General features: G+C 40.0%; 1 protein-coding gene across 3 annotated transcripts in view; it reads right to left on the reverse strand.

Moving 5' to 3' along the window:
- Positions 1-2,642: 2,642 nt before the first annotated feature.
- CERS6 (ceramide synthase 6) overlaps positions 2,643-14,112 on the reverse strand; it is a 133,575-nt gene continuing 122,105 nt past the window's right edge. For 2 of the 3 annotated variants that reach the window (XM_075756744.1, XM_075756746.1), the window contains 3 exons: positions 8,204-8,360; positions 7,204-7,227; positions 2,643-4,292 (listed from right to left, as the gene is read on the reverse strand). In XM_075756744.1, the coding sequence (XP_075612859.1) occupies positions 4,131-4,292; positions 7,204-7,227; positions 8,204-8,360 (343 nt within the window). In that variant the 3' untranslated portion in view covers positions 2,643-4,130. The remainder of the gene's footprint in view (positions 4,293-7,203; positions 7,228-8,203; positions 8,361-14,112) is intronic. The other variant, XM_075756745.1, reaches the window with a different exon arrangement.

The following is a 14,112-nucleotide window of genomic DNA, read 5'->3' on the forward strand; positions in this document are numbered from 1 at the left end:
ACTGTAGAAAACCAATGGTTGTCCATATTTCTCTGAGAATACAGAAGGCTGCAGTAATGAGAAGATGAACGAAACAGGCATTAGGTTTCCTACTAGAATACTCTATGTAAAACACACGTGGTGTCTAAATCAACCCGTGTTGATCACTGACAGGTGCTGCAGGGTAACGGCTTTCGCTGTTGTGTCCCGTTCAGAACCGAAAAGTGATGTTCACTCAAAACAAATATAGATTTAAGACAAGAATCCCTTCACTGTAAGCAAAGCTTTAGTGCATGTACTTGGGTCTCGGAAAAAGGATTTGTCATTGGGAATCATACAGAATGGTCACAGGCTGAAACAGGAGCATCTGAAGCTGTGACACCTGTTCCAATTCTGCCGGAATCATGAAATAAATAACACACAGAAAAAACTACAAAATGGCAACAAGGAAACAGCATGGGACACTTTGGTATTTTAGAACTAGTGCTATTCAACATTGATTAAGATCCAAAAGATTCCAACGTCCACCCTTGTTGTTTGATCAGATATTTCTACCATTTTCTGCAACGTTTGTTTTTAGGCTTTTATGAAAAAAATCCCACCATCTATTTTTCTTCTGGTACAAAATACGCCAATATGGAAAACAGTAAACAAAAGGAGACCTGAATCTTATTTTACTATATTCTGGGCTGGCTAGGGAGGGAGAGAAGACAAATTCTTACTATTCACTAATAAACTCTACGTATCATTTCCTCATTTTTCTACTTCAACATCTCAACCACTGTGTTGTGTACTGTACTATAAAAAAAGGAGCATAGAAGTTGAAGACAAATAGGTTATAGAGTAGAAACCCTCATTTCTAAAATGACTAAAATGACAATTCTACAAAAGGTACGAATATACAGAACCTTTTAAGATCTCGCATTTACCATGAGCCATGCGAATCATTTCAATCCATTTTCTGGAATATGTGTGATTATCCTCTAAATATGTGATGGCCTCCAAAAGCACCTTGCAAAGCTCTTATGCAGAGAAGCAAACAAATTCATATGAAAAAGGAAATAGCTGCATGACATTCTCTCTGCAGAGTGGAAGATGAAGCCAAAATTTTGACATCCATTGGTTAAAGCAATGAATCAAAACACACTGCCAAGTATGATCACTAAAACACTTGGTCCTTCCCACTAAAGACAGAAAAAATGTTTGAATTTTTACTTTCTATAAAAAAAATAGTAGCTTGAAAGTTTAGTGATTGTTCAGCAAAGTTTAGTGAAGTTCGCAATGCTTCCTTAGTCTTATCCCATTTCCGCAAACATGTCATTTGAATCTGTCATCTCACATATTTTCCAAACATATCTGTATTAAGTGTATTCTAAGCTGCTAAGAACAGACTCCAAAAAGCCAGGTTTATATGAGACAAGTAAGTAGCTGAGCGTCAGCCGAACCATGGTAACTGTGCACATGCTTTAGCGCATCGTAGATGCAACCGAATTTAAACTTCAAAGGAAGAGTTTCAGTCCAAGTTTCCAGCATACGTAGCCTTTGATGGTGAATCACCTCAAGGGTTGTAGCCTTGACTGTACATCTGAATCAACACTATACAGCACAGCTGGGGAGGACCAATAGGGACCAAAGGTCTCCTGCCTCTTGCACAGGGATTGTTTTTGGCACTGCTCTCTGTCCTGATACCAACAACATTACAATATTATTGTTTGTTGTGTATGTTGATAGTTCAGAGCAACATTCTGGCTCCATATAAGACAAAATATTTTGCCAGAATGCCATTTTTGTAACCATCTTTGCAGAAGGGAAATGGTCCAGTGGAGGTAGTAATCAACACCACAGAAGAGGTGTGTTTAAACTGTTATTCTCAATGACCATCTTAGTGGGTCAGATTTCAGAAATTAGATTGTTCATTCAATATATCCCAGGACGGTTTTGTTTTAAAATCTTAGTATCATCTTGACAGTAATTATTAAACAACTGGCACTTCAAATACTGCAGATGGGATACTTTCTATTGCACGCAGTGTATTTTCACATGTATAACCTGCCCTGCAGATAACTGAAATCAGAAGCACAGGAGACAGACGAGAAAAATCAGAGGCAGAGAAGCTTTTGAGGGAGAAGGAGATTTAAATAAGACTCCTTTGCTCCCTCAGATATATTCATGGACATATAAGCTATGCAACTGCTGAATTACAAGGTTACCTGGCTTTTTCAGATGCTCTGTGGGTAGTAAAACTGACAGCTCTTTTATGATTTACAATTTTTCAGTTTTCTTACCTTTATGGTCTACTAAGTGGAGGTACTATTTTCCGTCATGCCATTCTGCCTGTCCTTTTAGCATACTTTTTGCTAAATGCACAAGGGTCCCTATGGATAATAAAGGTTTCAGAAGTTTTCAAGACTGACCGGTAGAACAGGACAAATCTCAGTTTTTCAAAAGAAAGAAGTGGCAACACAACTTTCTTCAATGGAGTCTGTATAAAATAGAGCCTTTAAAGATGTTTCATGGCATCAGAAACCATCTATATTTTGCTATTTGCATAGATGGAAGGAATGAGAAATATTTCCTGGCTTAGACTTCCAGCTGAACATGGCACTCCAATCTTTTTGTATATAGAAGACACATTTACATTTTTTTCCCGGTTTGTTCCTTCCTTTTTTTTTTTCTTCTTCTTTTTTTAATATATATAAGTCTTTGGTCTATAAGCATATTGGTTCTATGTGCACATACACAATACTGTTGAACAGTAGGTTGCATAGAGTCTGTTACCCAAGAACCTCGCCTACTTTTGGCACTGCTGTCACATATTGCAGAAAAGTATCCTGCAAGAGTTGTATGATCCTTAACATCTTACATCAAACTTTGATCTAGAGACTGGAAGAAGTGTGTATATAATGTTAAAAAGTATGTTTATTTTGGGTGTTACTTTGTCTTCTTTGGGACACAGTTTGTAAATCTTGGATGAAAAAGGAGAGCAAAACTATTTTATAAACACCCCTAATTTTATTTCTAGAGGTGATGAAATACTGCTGAGCATTTGAAGTTTGCTGTGAATTATGTTAAGTGAATTTTGCTCAAATTTTCATGCATTTAAAATAAACTACTTCTATTAATATATGACATTCTGCCTTCTCTCTCTTCAGCCTACTAAGAAAGTGGCAATAAGAACGGTACCTAGACTGAACTGTGTCCAAGGAAGCAATGAACTTTCATGTACTGTTTTTTCCATTACACCCCTGCTCTCATCCAGCTGAACGTGCAAGAACAGTTTCAGGAGTGAGGTCTGGATTCACAATGGTGCACTTGAACAAACACCTTTCAACAATGAATCTCTGCAAAAAGCTAGAATCTGTAGAGGTCAAAAATTGCAAGGCAAAAAAAAAGTGAGACTGAGTTTATCCTAACTGTTGACATCAATGCTTTTGGGTATTTGCACAACTAATCAAGTCTACTTCTAATGCAATTAACCATTAAATTGAATTTTAAATTATACTAAAATAATATCCCACAATTACCACAGTTTTTCTCCCCCAAATTGCTAATTGATCACATTACCTACTATTTAAAATATCAATCCAGTGTTTTAAAAATTTATGTTGAAGGAACGGCCACTGTGATTTGATAGGCAATTTCAAAACCAGCACTTTAAAACACAAAGATAGCAAAAATATCTGAAGCAGATCTAGAATCTATAAAGCTATGTTCTATCTACTGTAAGTAACAAATCAAGCAACTATTACTTATAGCAGACTCAGCAAAAGCAACAGGGATGGACAGAAGAGATCTGAGCGCGATGCTCTCCACCACTGAGAATCCCAAGAGATAAAGTTTGAGAATGGACATTCCCTTTTGTACAGAAGTTCCTAAAAGAACACAAAATAAATAATACTTCAAAGACAGTACAAGTGAAAATACTGCTCCCATTGTGTCAGTTACATACACATACAGCATGCCTACGTATAAAGAATGGTGTGTTGTCTTCATTCACAAACAGGAAATATGGCAGTGCACTATCAGAATGCTTTGATACTCCTAATTTTTTCTGATGCTGAGATATATGAAGAAACTGCATTCACAACTTATAATTTACTTCCAGTAGCAAACAGTTCATTCTGTTCATGTCTCATGATTGAACTCAAGGATTAATGCTCCTCTGAGCAAGTGCCACCAGTAAGGTACCCGTTTGTCCCATTGGCACCACCGGTCCCATTAGTGGTGATAGTGCTGTGCGGGGTCTTTGAACGAGGTACTGTTTCTTCCTCATCTGAGCTTGATTCAATGTCACTTCGGTCATCCTTTGCTACCTGTAGAATTTGAAAAAGCAAACAGTAGGTGACTGTAAGGAAACAACTTTTTAGTTCAAGCCAGAATCAGAGAATTCAAACATTTTTCAATCTGAGCTTTGAAGACTATCTCAGCTCTGGCACACTTCTCTGCCTTTGCCTGCCTGTACACGCACATGCCACGTGCAAAGGCAGGGTGAGAACTTTGCACCGGTGCATTGAAGATAGCATGTCAAAGTGAGTGCTCGAAGCAAAGGGTAGTGCGCACACTAAAGGAACCTACAATCCAAGCTCCCAAATTCAACGTAGCCCCCCATCCCTCTGCCCTCCTACTACTTTATTTCCTGTGCTTCTCTTTGACCTGATAATACAAAATATTCAACCCAACTTCCTCCCCCCTCACCTCCCAACTTATTCTCTAGAGGGCACACGGCTCTAGGGAACAGTGCTATGGGCTGGCAGTAGGAGACAGTAGTACTGGCTAAAACATAACTCACCACACTAGGTAACTCTGGCTTCAGGCAAGTGGTGAGAACAGGGCTTGGAAACCGTGGACATAGTCCACTTCAGGAACCACAAATGTACTTGAGCAATTCAACTATCTGCCTCATCACGTTACTGGAAACCTATTTCAGAAACAGACTGACCTGAATTGCTAGGGATTTCCTGTTAATTTTCAGCTGACTGACTTCCTGCTGGTTTATACCCATTTACTACTGGGTGAATGCTGCTCCTGAGGTTAAGGAGTCTGTTCTCCTCCTTTGTAGAGCTCTTTGAAGGTCATAGAGGAAGATCACTAAGTTTGAGAGCTGAGTCCCTTCAGAATCCGTGAAGTGACTTTGCTTCACCCCATTCAGTCAGGTGCACTCAAAACAAGTAAAACCATGAGGAAGCCAACAAAAGGCAGGTTAAGGTGAGCAAACAAGGGCAACAGAAAAGAAAATCCTGCAAAGAAAAGGCCCCATCTGCCCTGTTTTTAAGGGGATGTTTTTCCCAGGGTGGTAACAATGGCCCTGCCAATGCGTAGGATTATAGGATAACTCAGGTCAGAAGAGACCTGAGTCTCTTCTATGATTCATAGGCTCTTCATAGATTCAGGAAATCTATGCCCAACCTCCTGCTCAATGTAGGGTCAGCTGTGGAGGCAAGGTCACACACGGCTCTACCGAGTCTGATCTTGAAAATCTGCAGAACTGGTAAGAATGCATCAGATGAAGTAAAAAAAAGCATCAACAAAAAGTGGTCTGAAGTCTAAGCTGCATGCAGCTTTAAAGATGCAGCCTTCCATGCCTGCTCCTAGCCCTGTTTGTATAGCTGAGCTTCCTAATTTGTTCAGAAGCTATCCATGCTGTGCTGGTTGCCCACATCAGGTGATTACAATTGACTTTACTATAGCAAATGGACATAAAGAGGGCAAAACACATGACAAGTCTTTTTCACAAAGAAATCAAAACAATTAAAGAACAGGGCCACTGCATGTAATTTTTTGCTTACAGGAATCCTCCCGTACTCCAGAAAGCCCTCATGACAATTCTGCTCTCCAGCCCTCACCTCAGAAACAGCCATTTGCCTTTGGGGCTCCCAATGTTGCTACCATCCTTGCAATATCCTAACACCTGAGTTACTCTATTTTGCTTGGGAACAGAGAAAAAAGAAACACGCAGTTCCCATACACCTCACCTCCTAATAGGTAAAGTTTTTTATGTCAATGTCTAGCAAGCATGCAATTCTGACATCCATGAAACTGGACTTCAGCTGAGGTCAGAAATTTGATTTCATACTTACACAGCTTCAATTAACAGGTTACTTCAGTCTCTTTTATATAAAAGACTGTATTAAAGCTGTTGAGGATACAGAAATACACTTAGAATTACACTATTGTCAGACAGAAGAGAATGGGCCCAGCACAGGGTACTAAGTGCCTGTGATCGATGTGAGGGCAAACCAGATGATTGAAAAATTCTGTGTCATCTTACATTCTCTTAATATATTAGATTTGCTGCCAATTCTTCTGAAGGGTCCTGCCCCGAAGCCAAACAATCAAAAGAAGATTCTATGCTGCAGCCACTTCTATTAAACATGTGATCCACTCTATTTTTAAAATGCAGCAACATACCAGGGTCTTTGCACTTAAAACCTGACATGAATGCAACACATCTTTCCATACTTAGTTCTCTTTGTTTCCCCAAAAGAACCCACTGGAGTAATTTCTACAGAAGGAGTGTAGAAAATATATATCTAGGTTTATAAAACTCCTAAGCATAACAGCAAGTAAGAAATAGATGATTGGGATTAGTTACTAATTTAATGATAATAAATTGCTTTATCAGCTGAGCTGTTCCAAAGGTGGATTCTAATAATACAAAAAAACTCCAGTAATTAAGAATGAAGATCTACTGTAAGATATCTGTAATGTGTTGTGAAAACACTGCTTATTTTACTGCAGAAATGGAAGGAACAGGGTTGCAAGTGAAGAAGTAAGTTAAGATCTGAAGGAATAAGAATCCTCCATGTATGTCATACATATGCATCTTTAACCTGGTCACTACTTTATTGCAAGTGTCTAACTCTGCTCTCGTACAACCCAAATTTTCTCCTGTGCAATTGTTTGAACTACCAGGCAGAGGACTTACGCTCTCAAGAATGTTTCCGAAATGGTGACAGAGCAGCTGCTTATGCTGCTGATAAATATGTGTAAAAAAGGCTGTAACTTAATAGTACCCAGATACTACAGATAGAAGTGCGTTTGAATGGTATTAGGCAATGCATAGGCATTAAAAGCCATTTTTACTTTCATTTAAATAAATAAACATAAACAATGGATAAAAATACCAAGCAGAAACTGCAAATTAAAAAAAACAAACATCAAACAACACAAAACCCAGTATTGCACAGAATAAATCTTTTGCATAGTAAATTTAAAGAAACTTACATGCAAGGGGTTCCACTTCCCAGCCTTCCAGCACAGCACAAGGGAAAGGATAAACAAGCAGAGTAAGAAAGAGTAGGAAGCACTCTTTGAAGTCACTGGTGTAATTCAGACAGGACAGCTAAGGTTAATAATTGCTAAAAGCAGAGGAGACTCAAGTGTGGCTTCTAGGCAAAATACAGTTCACGAATGCACTGTCTTTCATATAGAGTGAGTTGCAGATTCTGTGCTCTCCAGTACATTCATAGAAGGCAGTTTTCTGCAGAAAAATCCCATTCACTTTGGGGGTGGTCACATATCTAAAAAATCTACTCATGCGCTCTACTCTTTAACGGCAAAATACTTGTACATTATCTGTAAGGGTTAGTTCAATCATCTAAATGCGAGTGCTGTATCTGCACAGCAAACGTAATGGGACTAGCATTTCTGTGAGTTACACCTTCCTGTCAAATATAACTATGGCAGCAAGACACTAAATTTTATCCCAAATGGTCTTGCTGTGGGAATCCTAGAAAGTACAGAGCTCTTCACGGAACCTCATTAATACCAAAACCCAAAAGAGGCTGTGATTTGTAACTTTGCCACTAGCAAAGGCAGCAGAATTTCAATTTGTATTACTATTACTACCACTACCAGCTGGGAAATGAACATTTAGCTAACAACTACTATAAAGAAGAAAAACAGAACTGGCAGCTCCAAGAAAGCAGTTTGCTTGGTGGTTTTTTTTTAATCCAATTTCCCTAATGTAGTTTGGTTCAGTGTACCAGATTATAAAAGAGAAGTGCAGAAGCACATATAAATACAATCACTGTAAAAAGCACATTAACTTATCTGACATTTGTTAGAAGGAGTGAAAAAAAGTTTCCATGAAAGGAGAGTTTACATGTGTCTTCAGTAAAGAGTCATGGATTAGCAAGAAAAAGTAACCAACAAGTCAGTGACCCTGTATTGATATTGAAAAAGTTAAATACCTAAACATGAAACAAGAACCGTGCTGTCTTACCTTGCCCTTTGAAATAGCTTTGTAGGCTGCCTTTATGATTAGGTAAGACCAAAACCAGTGCAGAACTTGAAGAATCACAAGCAGCACATTGAAGACCCACAAGGCAGGAAAATTGCCCAGAGCTTCATATAGTTCAAACAGTGTTGTGTTTAATATCCTAGAAGAGAAAGGGACAGAGAAGTATTAACACTTTCCTTAAGCCAACAATGTAAAAGAAGCCTTTTTTAAATGAAAATGACAAGTACTTGGTTAGATGGAATCCACGCAGATAGTTGGTTCTCACGAGTAACAGTGACTGGGACTGAATCACACAGGTGTCTCCAGAGAGACACCAGACATAAAAATGTTGCTTTTAGTGTTTAACTTCATTTTGCAAACATCACATATAGAAAACAAAGATCCTCAGTGTATATTTCTTCTCTTCTTTTACAAAGCTGGCAGGTGTTGGTTGTCTCAAATAACTCCTTCCTTGATTAATAACCAAGATTACTTTATTCCATTTTTTTTAAATGAAGCTTTTCCATCTCAACTGTCTCCAGTAGGGGTTTGGTGCACCCATATTAGCACAGGGTAAAAGCATGTATGAGGACCAATATAGTACAGGGCAACCCACACGCAGTCCATGTTGTTCAAATCACGTTGCCAGGCTGTGACGGTGAACGTCAGACAGACAAAGCTATACCAACAGCCAGGCAACACTCCCTAAGTACTCCCATCTGAAGCCCTCTCTCCCAAACCCAATCTCAAAGCTGATGGGTTTGTTTCAGTGTAGACAGCTATGGATGTCTTTGCCCTCTTGTATCAGCAACATGACTGATATGCTATGTGGAATTGAAAACAGTCTGAGACCATTCCATTAAAGTGAGATTTCAGCAGCATGTGAAACAATGGCACATGCGTGGCAGGATTCAGCTTCTTACAGGGTTTTCTAAGAATGAGGGGGGCTTTGGCTATGTTGAGTGCCCCAACATAAAGTCTTATTTAGTGGAAACCTCAGCACCAACAAGAATCCAAAGTCAAAATAATCAACCAGTCAAGGGGCTTAACCCTGGGTCTTGAACACCCTGGGTGCCTGCACTAACCACTAAAGTACCTCTGGTGGCCACTTTTTGCACAAAATCCAATTTGCACACAATTATGTACAAGCAAGGGTGAGGTTTAGCAGCTACATAAAGGACAGGTGGACAATGGGGATACTTCGGGGCCGCAAGGGGTGGGAGACCTTACTGTGGCCTTTCAATACTTAAAGGGGGCTTTTAAGAAAGATCGGGACTGACTTTTTTGTAGGACCTGTTGTGATAGCGCAAAGGGTAATTGTTTTAAACTAAAAGAGGGTAGATTTAGACTAGATATAAGGAAGAAATTTTTTACGATGAGGGTAGTGAAACACTGGAACACGTTGCCCAGAGAGGTGGCAGACACTCCACCCCTGGAAACATTCAAGGTCAGGCTGAATCAGAGCAACCTAATCTATTTGAAGTATCCCTGCTCATTGCAAGGGAGGTTGCAGTAGATGACCCTTAAAGGTTCCTTCCAACCCAAACCATTCCATGGTTCTGTGAAATTTGGGCAGTTCTAGGCATTTGAACCAAGTTTTTTAGAATCAACATTGCAGATGCAGGCAGTAACAGTGATGTTACAATATGACTTCTGAAGCTTTGTGAATATAGCAGTAATTATTTTGCCCAAATACTCTGCCATAGCGGATGTTTTCAAGCTGGACCTCAGCAATCAGCCTGAGAGCAAAGAGTGGACAACAGCCAGTAGAAACAATGGCATTTTTGGAAACAAATAATGATCTATGAATGCCTGTTAATTAGGGGGAGAAAAAGAAGGCAATACAAGTATTTGTCAACCTCCACCCATTTTCCCTGCCGGTGTAGAAAATGCATTAAAAAGTCCATTGGCTGTATGTTCCTTTCTTTACATTAACTATCAGCCGGTAGCCACTAGATGGCACGTTCGATCAAGCAAGCGACTGCGCAGCAGCTCTTGGGCTGCACCAGCTCCGTCTGAAAGCAGAGGTAACCAGGTACTGCACGGCCTTCAGAACAGCACTCTCGTTTGAAGATACTGGGCTCAGCTTTTTAATAAGCAATCACATCTGCCACAATCCTTTCCAACAACATAAAGATCAGCTCAAGTAGTACTAATAAGAAGCATGTACAGACAGCAAACGCAGAATATGACATTCAGTGGTAATTATTTATGTGTATAAACAGCACTGGTCAAAAATCAACTAGTGATTTCCAATACACTGGCCTTAATACTGTAGGGCATTTAATAATAAATATTCTACCTTTTCATTTTGACTTCTTACACTAAACTACATGTTTGCTTCATAATGTACTAAGAAATTGATGTTTTATAACCTTACTATACAGCTGTGGTTTTACACTGTCTTCTGTTTATGGAGAAAAAATTTTTTAATCAGAATTTTTTATCAGAAAAAGAAACTGTTTTCAACCCCCCGTCATATTATCGCTTCCGTCAGCTAAAACTTTTCAGTTGCAGCTTTGTGTAATTTGTTCTGCCAATGGTAGCTCTACACAGCACAGCAATACCCCACTTTATAATTCAAGGGGATGCTCTCATGCATATCAAAACACAGCTGTAGTCAGCACTGTTTTACTTCACCAGTACTTATTTCAGTTCTAACCATTATATCAACTTCAAACTTGATATCAACAACTCCTGTATGTAAAGTTACCACTGTTTACATCCAACTATCTTCTTTCATGTCTAAAATTTTAGATGCTCCAAAATTGTAAATGCAGTTTCTACAGGTTTCTGTTTATATTTTCATTCACTGGACCAAATTAAGCTCTGGAGACTTCCATAGGAGTCAAGTCAAAAAAGCAGTATTAGAGATGCAGATGGTCCATTCTTGCCAAAGTCGAAATACCAGGAAGAGAGGAGGACCTAAAAGAGTGCTTCTGGTTCCAAAAGCAGTTTCACCGTGCAAATGACTCATTTACTGTGTAGTACGTATGGGAAATAAGCCTTCACTGAAAAAGCAGACCTCTTTCTAACGTGCTCATGTCTTGCAAACTAAGGACAGGACCAGAACTCTCCAATAAAGCTGCATAAAGGATTTCACTTAACTGCTCAGCCATGCTAAGAGAGTCAGTGACTGGAGGTGCAGGCTAGGTGTGCAGATGGAGCTAAGGCTACGTCTAAGCACATAGGGCTGAGCAGAAGCTGAATGAGAAATACAGAAAACTACAGGAAAAAAATGGAGGAAAGCAACTTTTTGTCTTAGAATAAATCAATTATTTCATGGCAAAAGACTGAAATGGGAAGAAAAATCATAAGGTTAGTGGGCAGAATACAGAGGGAAATTCTACTTGTAGAGACTGAGGAAGCGAGGGAGGGAGGGAGGGCAGAAAGGTTAGACAACTTTCCACCAACTCCACTGCTGAAAGGATTCAATGGAAGCATTTTAACCAACTACACAAATATCAGGGACTGGAAAAAGCAGCATGAGAATGGATTACACAAAGGAGAAACTGCCTATGGGATGTATATGCAAATAAATCTTAGGTTCAAATACTCAAAAAGACATGAGGCATTTAATCTGCAAATATGCTTGCTGGAATTTTTTAAAGCTCTCCAGTGGTTAAATCCCAGCTTTTCATAATGAATCATGGAAACTTTCATTCTTGGCTATCTGACTTGAAACAGCTGGATTTGATCTCACAGGGAGAAATTACTTTAAGCTGCAAGTGCTCTACCTCTCTGAAAACTTTGGTCAGCATTTCTCACGTCTCTGCAATTTGAAACAAAATGTTAGCTTCTGCTTTTGAAAATAGGTTCTGGACTGTAGCAATTTACCTGAGGCCCCGAAAGATTTTGGTAGCTGGACAAAATGATACAATCTCATTGTGCACCTGGCTGCGTGAAGCTCTCAGCTTAGCATTTTGAATTATGTAGTGTGGCTGATGAAGGCAAATGAAAACAAATTCACCACTTAAGATCCAATCTACTCTTACAGAAATCTGTGGCAGACTTTCAGGAACGCTGCCACAATATCTGAGCCACTGGGAGAGGTAATTCTGTACTTACTGTACTACCGCTCTAATTGAACACTCAGAATACAACTAACACATTTTCAACAACTACTAAACAATCAGCTGCATCACATCAACAGTAACACAGGTTTTTCCTCTACCATCTAACTCTTCATCTAGCAAGTTAAGCAGCACTTGGGAGGCTATCGGCAACAGGCCCATACACTGACTCAGATTAAGATTACTCTCTCCCCCCTCAACTTAGTGGGCACAAGTCCAGGCTGTTGGATAGCAATTACTAATTCTTGGCAAGCTAATCGCTTGTCTTGCACCAGGGATGGAATGAGAAAAGGGAGATGAAGGACAAGAGATAAAGAAAGGGATGGGTGGAAGAGTAAAATGCTTATTTACAGTTGTCTGAGCATGATGGGTTGACCCTGGCTGGATACCAGGTGCCCCCCAAAGCCACTCAATCACTCCCTCTCATCACGGGCAAAACAGATTCAACTTGGGGAAATTAGTTTAATTTATTACCATTCAAATCAGAGTAGGATAATGAGAAATAAAAACTAAATCTTAAAACACCTTCCTCCCACCCCTTTCTTCCTCCTGGGCTCAACTATACTCTTGAATTTTCTACCTGCTCCCCCCGAGGGGTGCAGGGAGATGGGGAATGGGCGTTGTGGTCAGTTCATCACACGTCTCTGCCGCTCCCTCCTGCTCAGAGGGAGGACTTCTCACACTTCCCCTGCTACAACGCAGGCTTCCCACGGGGTCACAGCCTCCTTCAGGGCCATCCACCTGCCTCACCATGGTCTTCTCCATGGGCTTGCAGAGGAATGTCTGCTCAGGCACCTGGAGCACCTCTCCCTCTCCTTCACTGACCTGGGTGTCTGCAGAGTTGGTTCACATATTCTCACTCCTCTCTCAGGCTGCAGTTTCCCCCCCTTCTTAACTCTGTTATCCCAGAGGCGCTACCACTGTCACTGATGGACTTGGCCTTGGCCAGCAGCAGGTTTGTCTTGGAGCCGGCTGGCATTGGCTCTGTTGGACATGGGGGAAGCTTCTAGCATCTTCTCACAGGAGCCACCCCAGTAGTTCCCCTGCTACCAAAACCTTGCCACACAAACCCAATACACTGAGAATTGGTAGAAACGTGCTGTGTTTGTTTCTGAAAGGATCCTGACAGGAACAAAAGGAGGTGGGAAGGAAGGCCATGTGGAAGGAGTAGGCATTCTTCCAGACAGGCAGGAAATTAATGATAAACTCTGTAGAACAAAGCACAGCAGCATGATGGGCACTATTATCACATCCAACAGGAGCAGAAACTGTGCAGCTGAAATGAGCACTACTGCACATTGCCTTAACTTCTGCAGCACTCTTCAGCAACCAACATACTACACATCCAACATGCTGAATGAAAGGCATGTTATTACCACACTGCAATAGCCAGAAGTCTCAAAGTATAACCAAGGCCACCAAAACATGATACCAGGTTGTCTAAATAATTCAGAATAAAGGTCTTTACCTCCTTTACCAAGTGTATATTAGACAACAGTGTTCTATATTGCACCATAACCAGCTGCACTGGGACATCCTTCAATACTGCATTTATTACAGAGCAAATAAATAATGACATCTTAGGTGGGCATTAATGAAATTCAGATCCTATTAGTGCAAGTAATCCAACAATACTACTGTCAGTAATGCTTCAAGGTTTCTCCTTTTTTGAATTTTTCCTTTAAAAAATAAACAATTGCACTTACTTCTACCCTAAAACATAGTAGTTTGTTCTCCATTATACATGGTAAAAAGTGACCAAGACTGGAGAACAAAGAGTCAGGAGTCCTAAATTCTGGATTTAGCTGTTCTATTAACTTATTATGTGATCAAAAAAAA

Source organism: Balearica regulorum, chromosome 6 (genome assembly GCF_011004875.1).
Source record: "Balearica regulorum gibbericeps isolate bBalReg1 chromosome 6, bBalReg1.pri, whole genome shotgun sequence".
Classification (NCBI taxonomy): Eukaryota; Metazoa; Chordata; class Aves; order Gruiformes; family Gruidae; genus Balearica; species Balearica regulorum.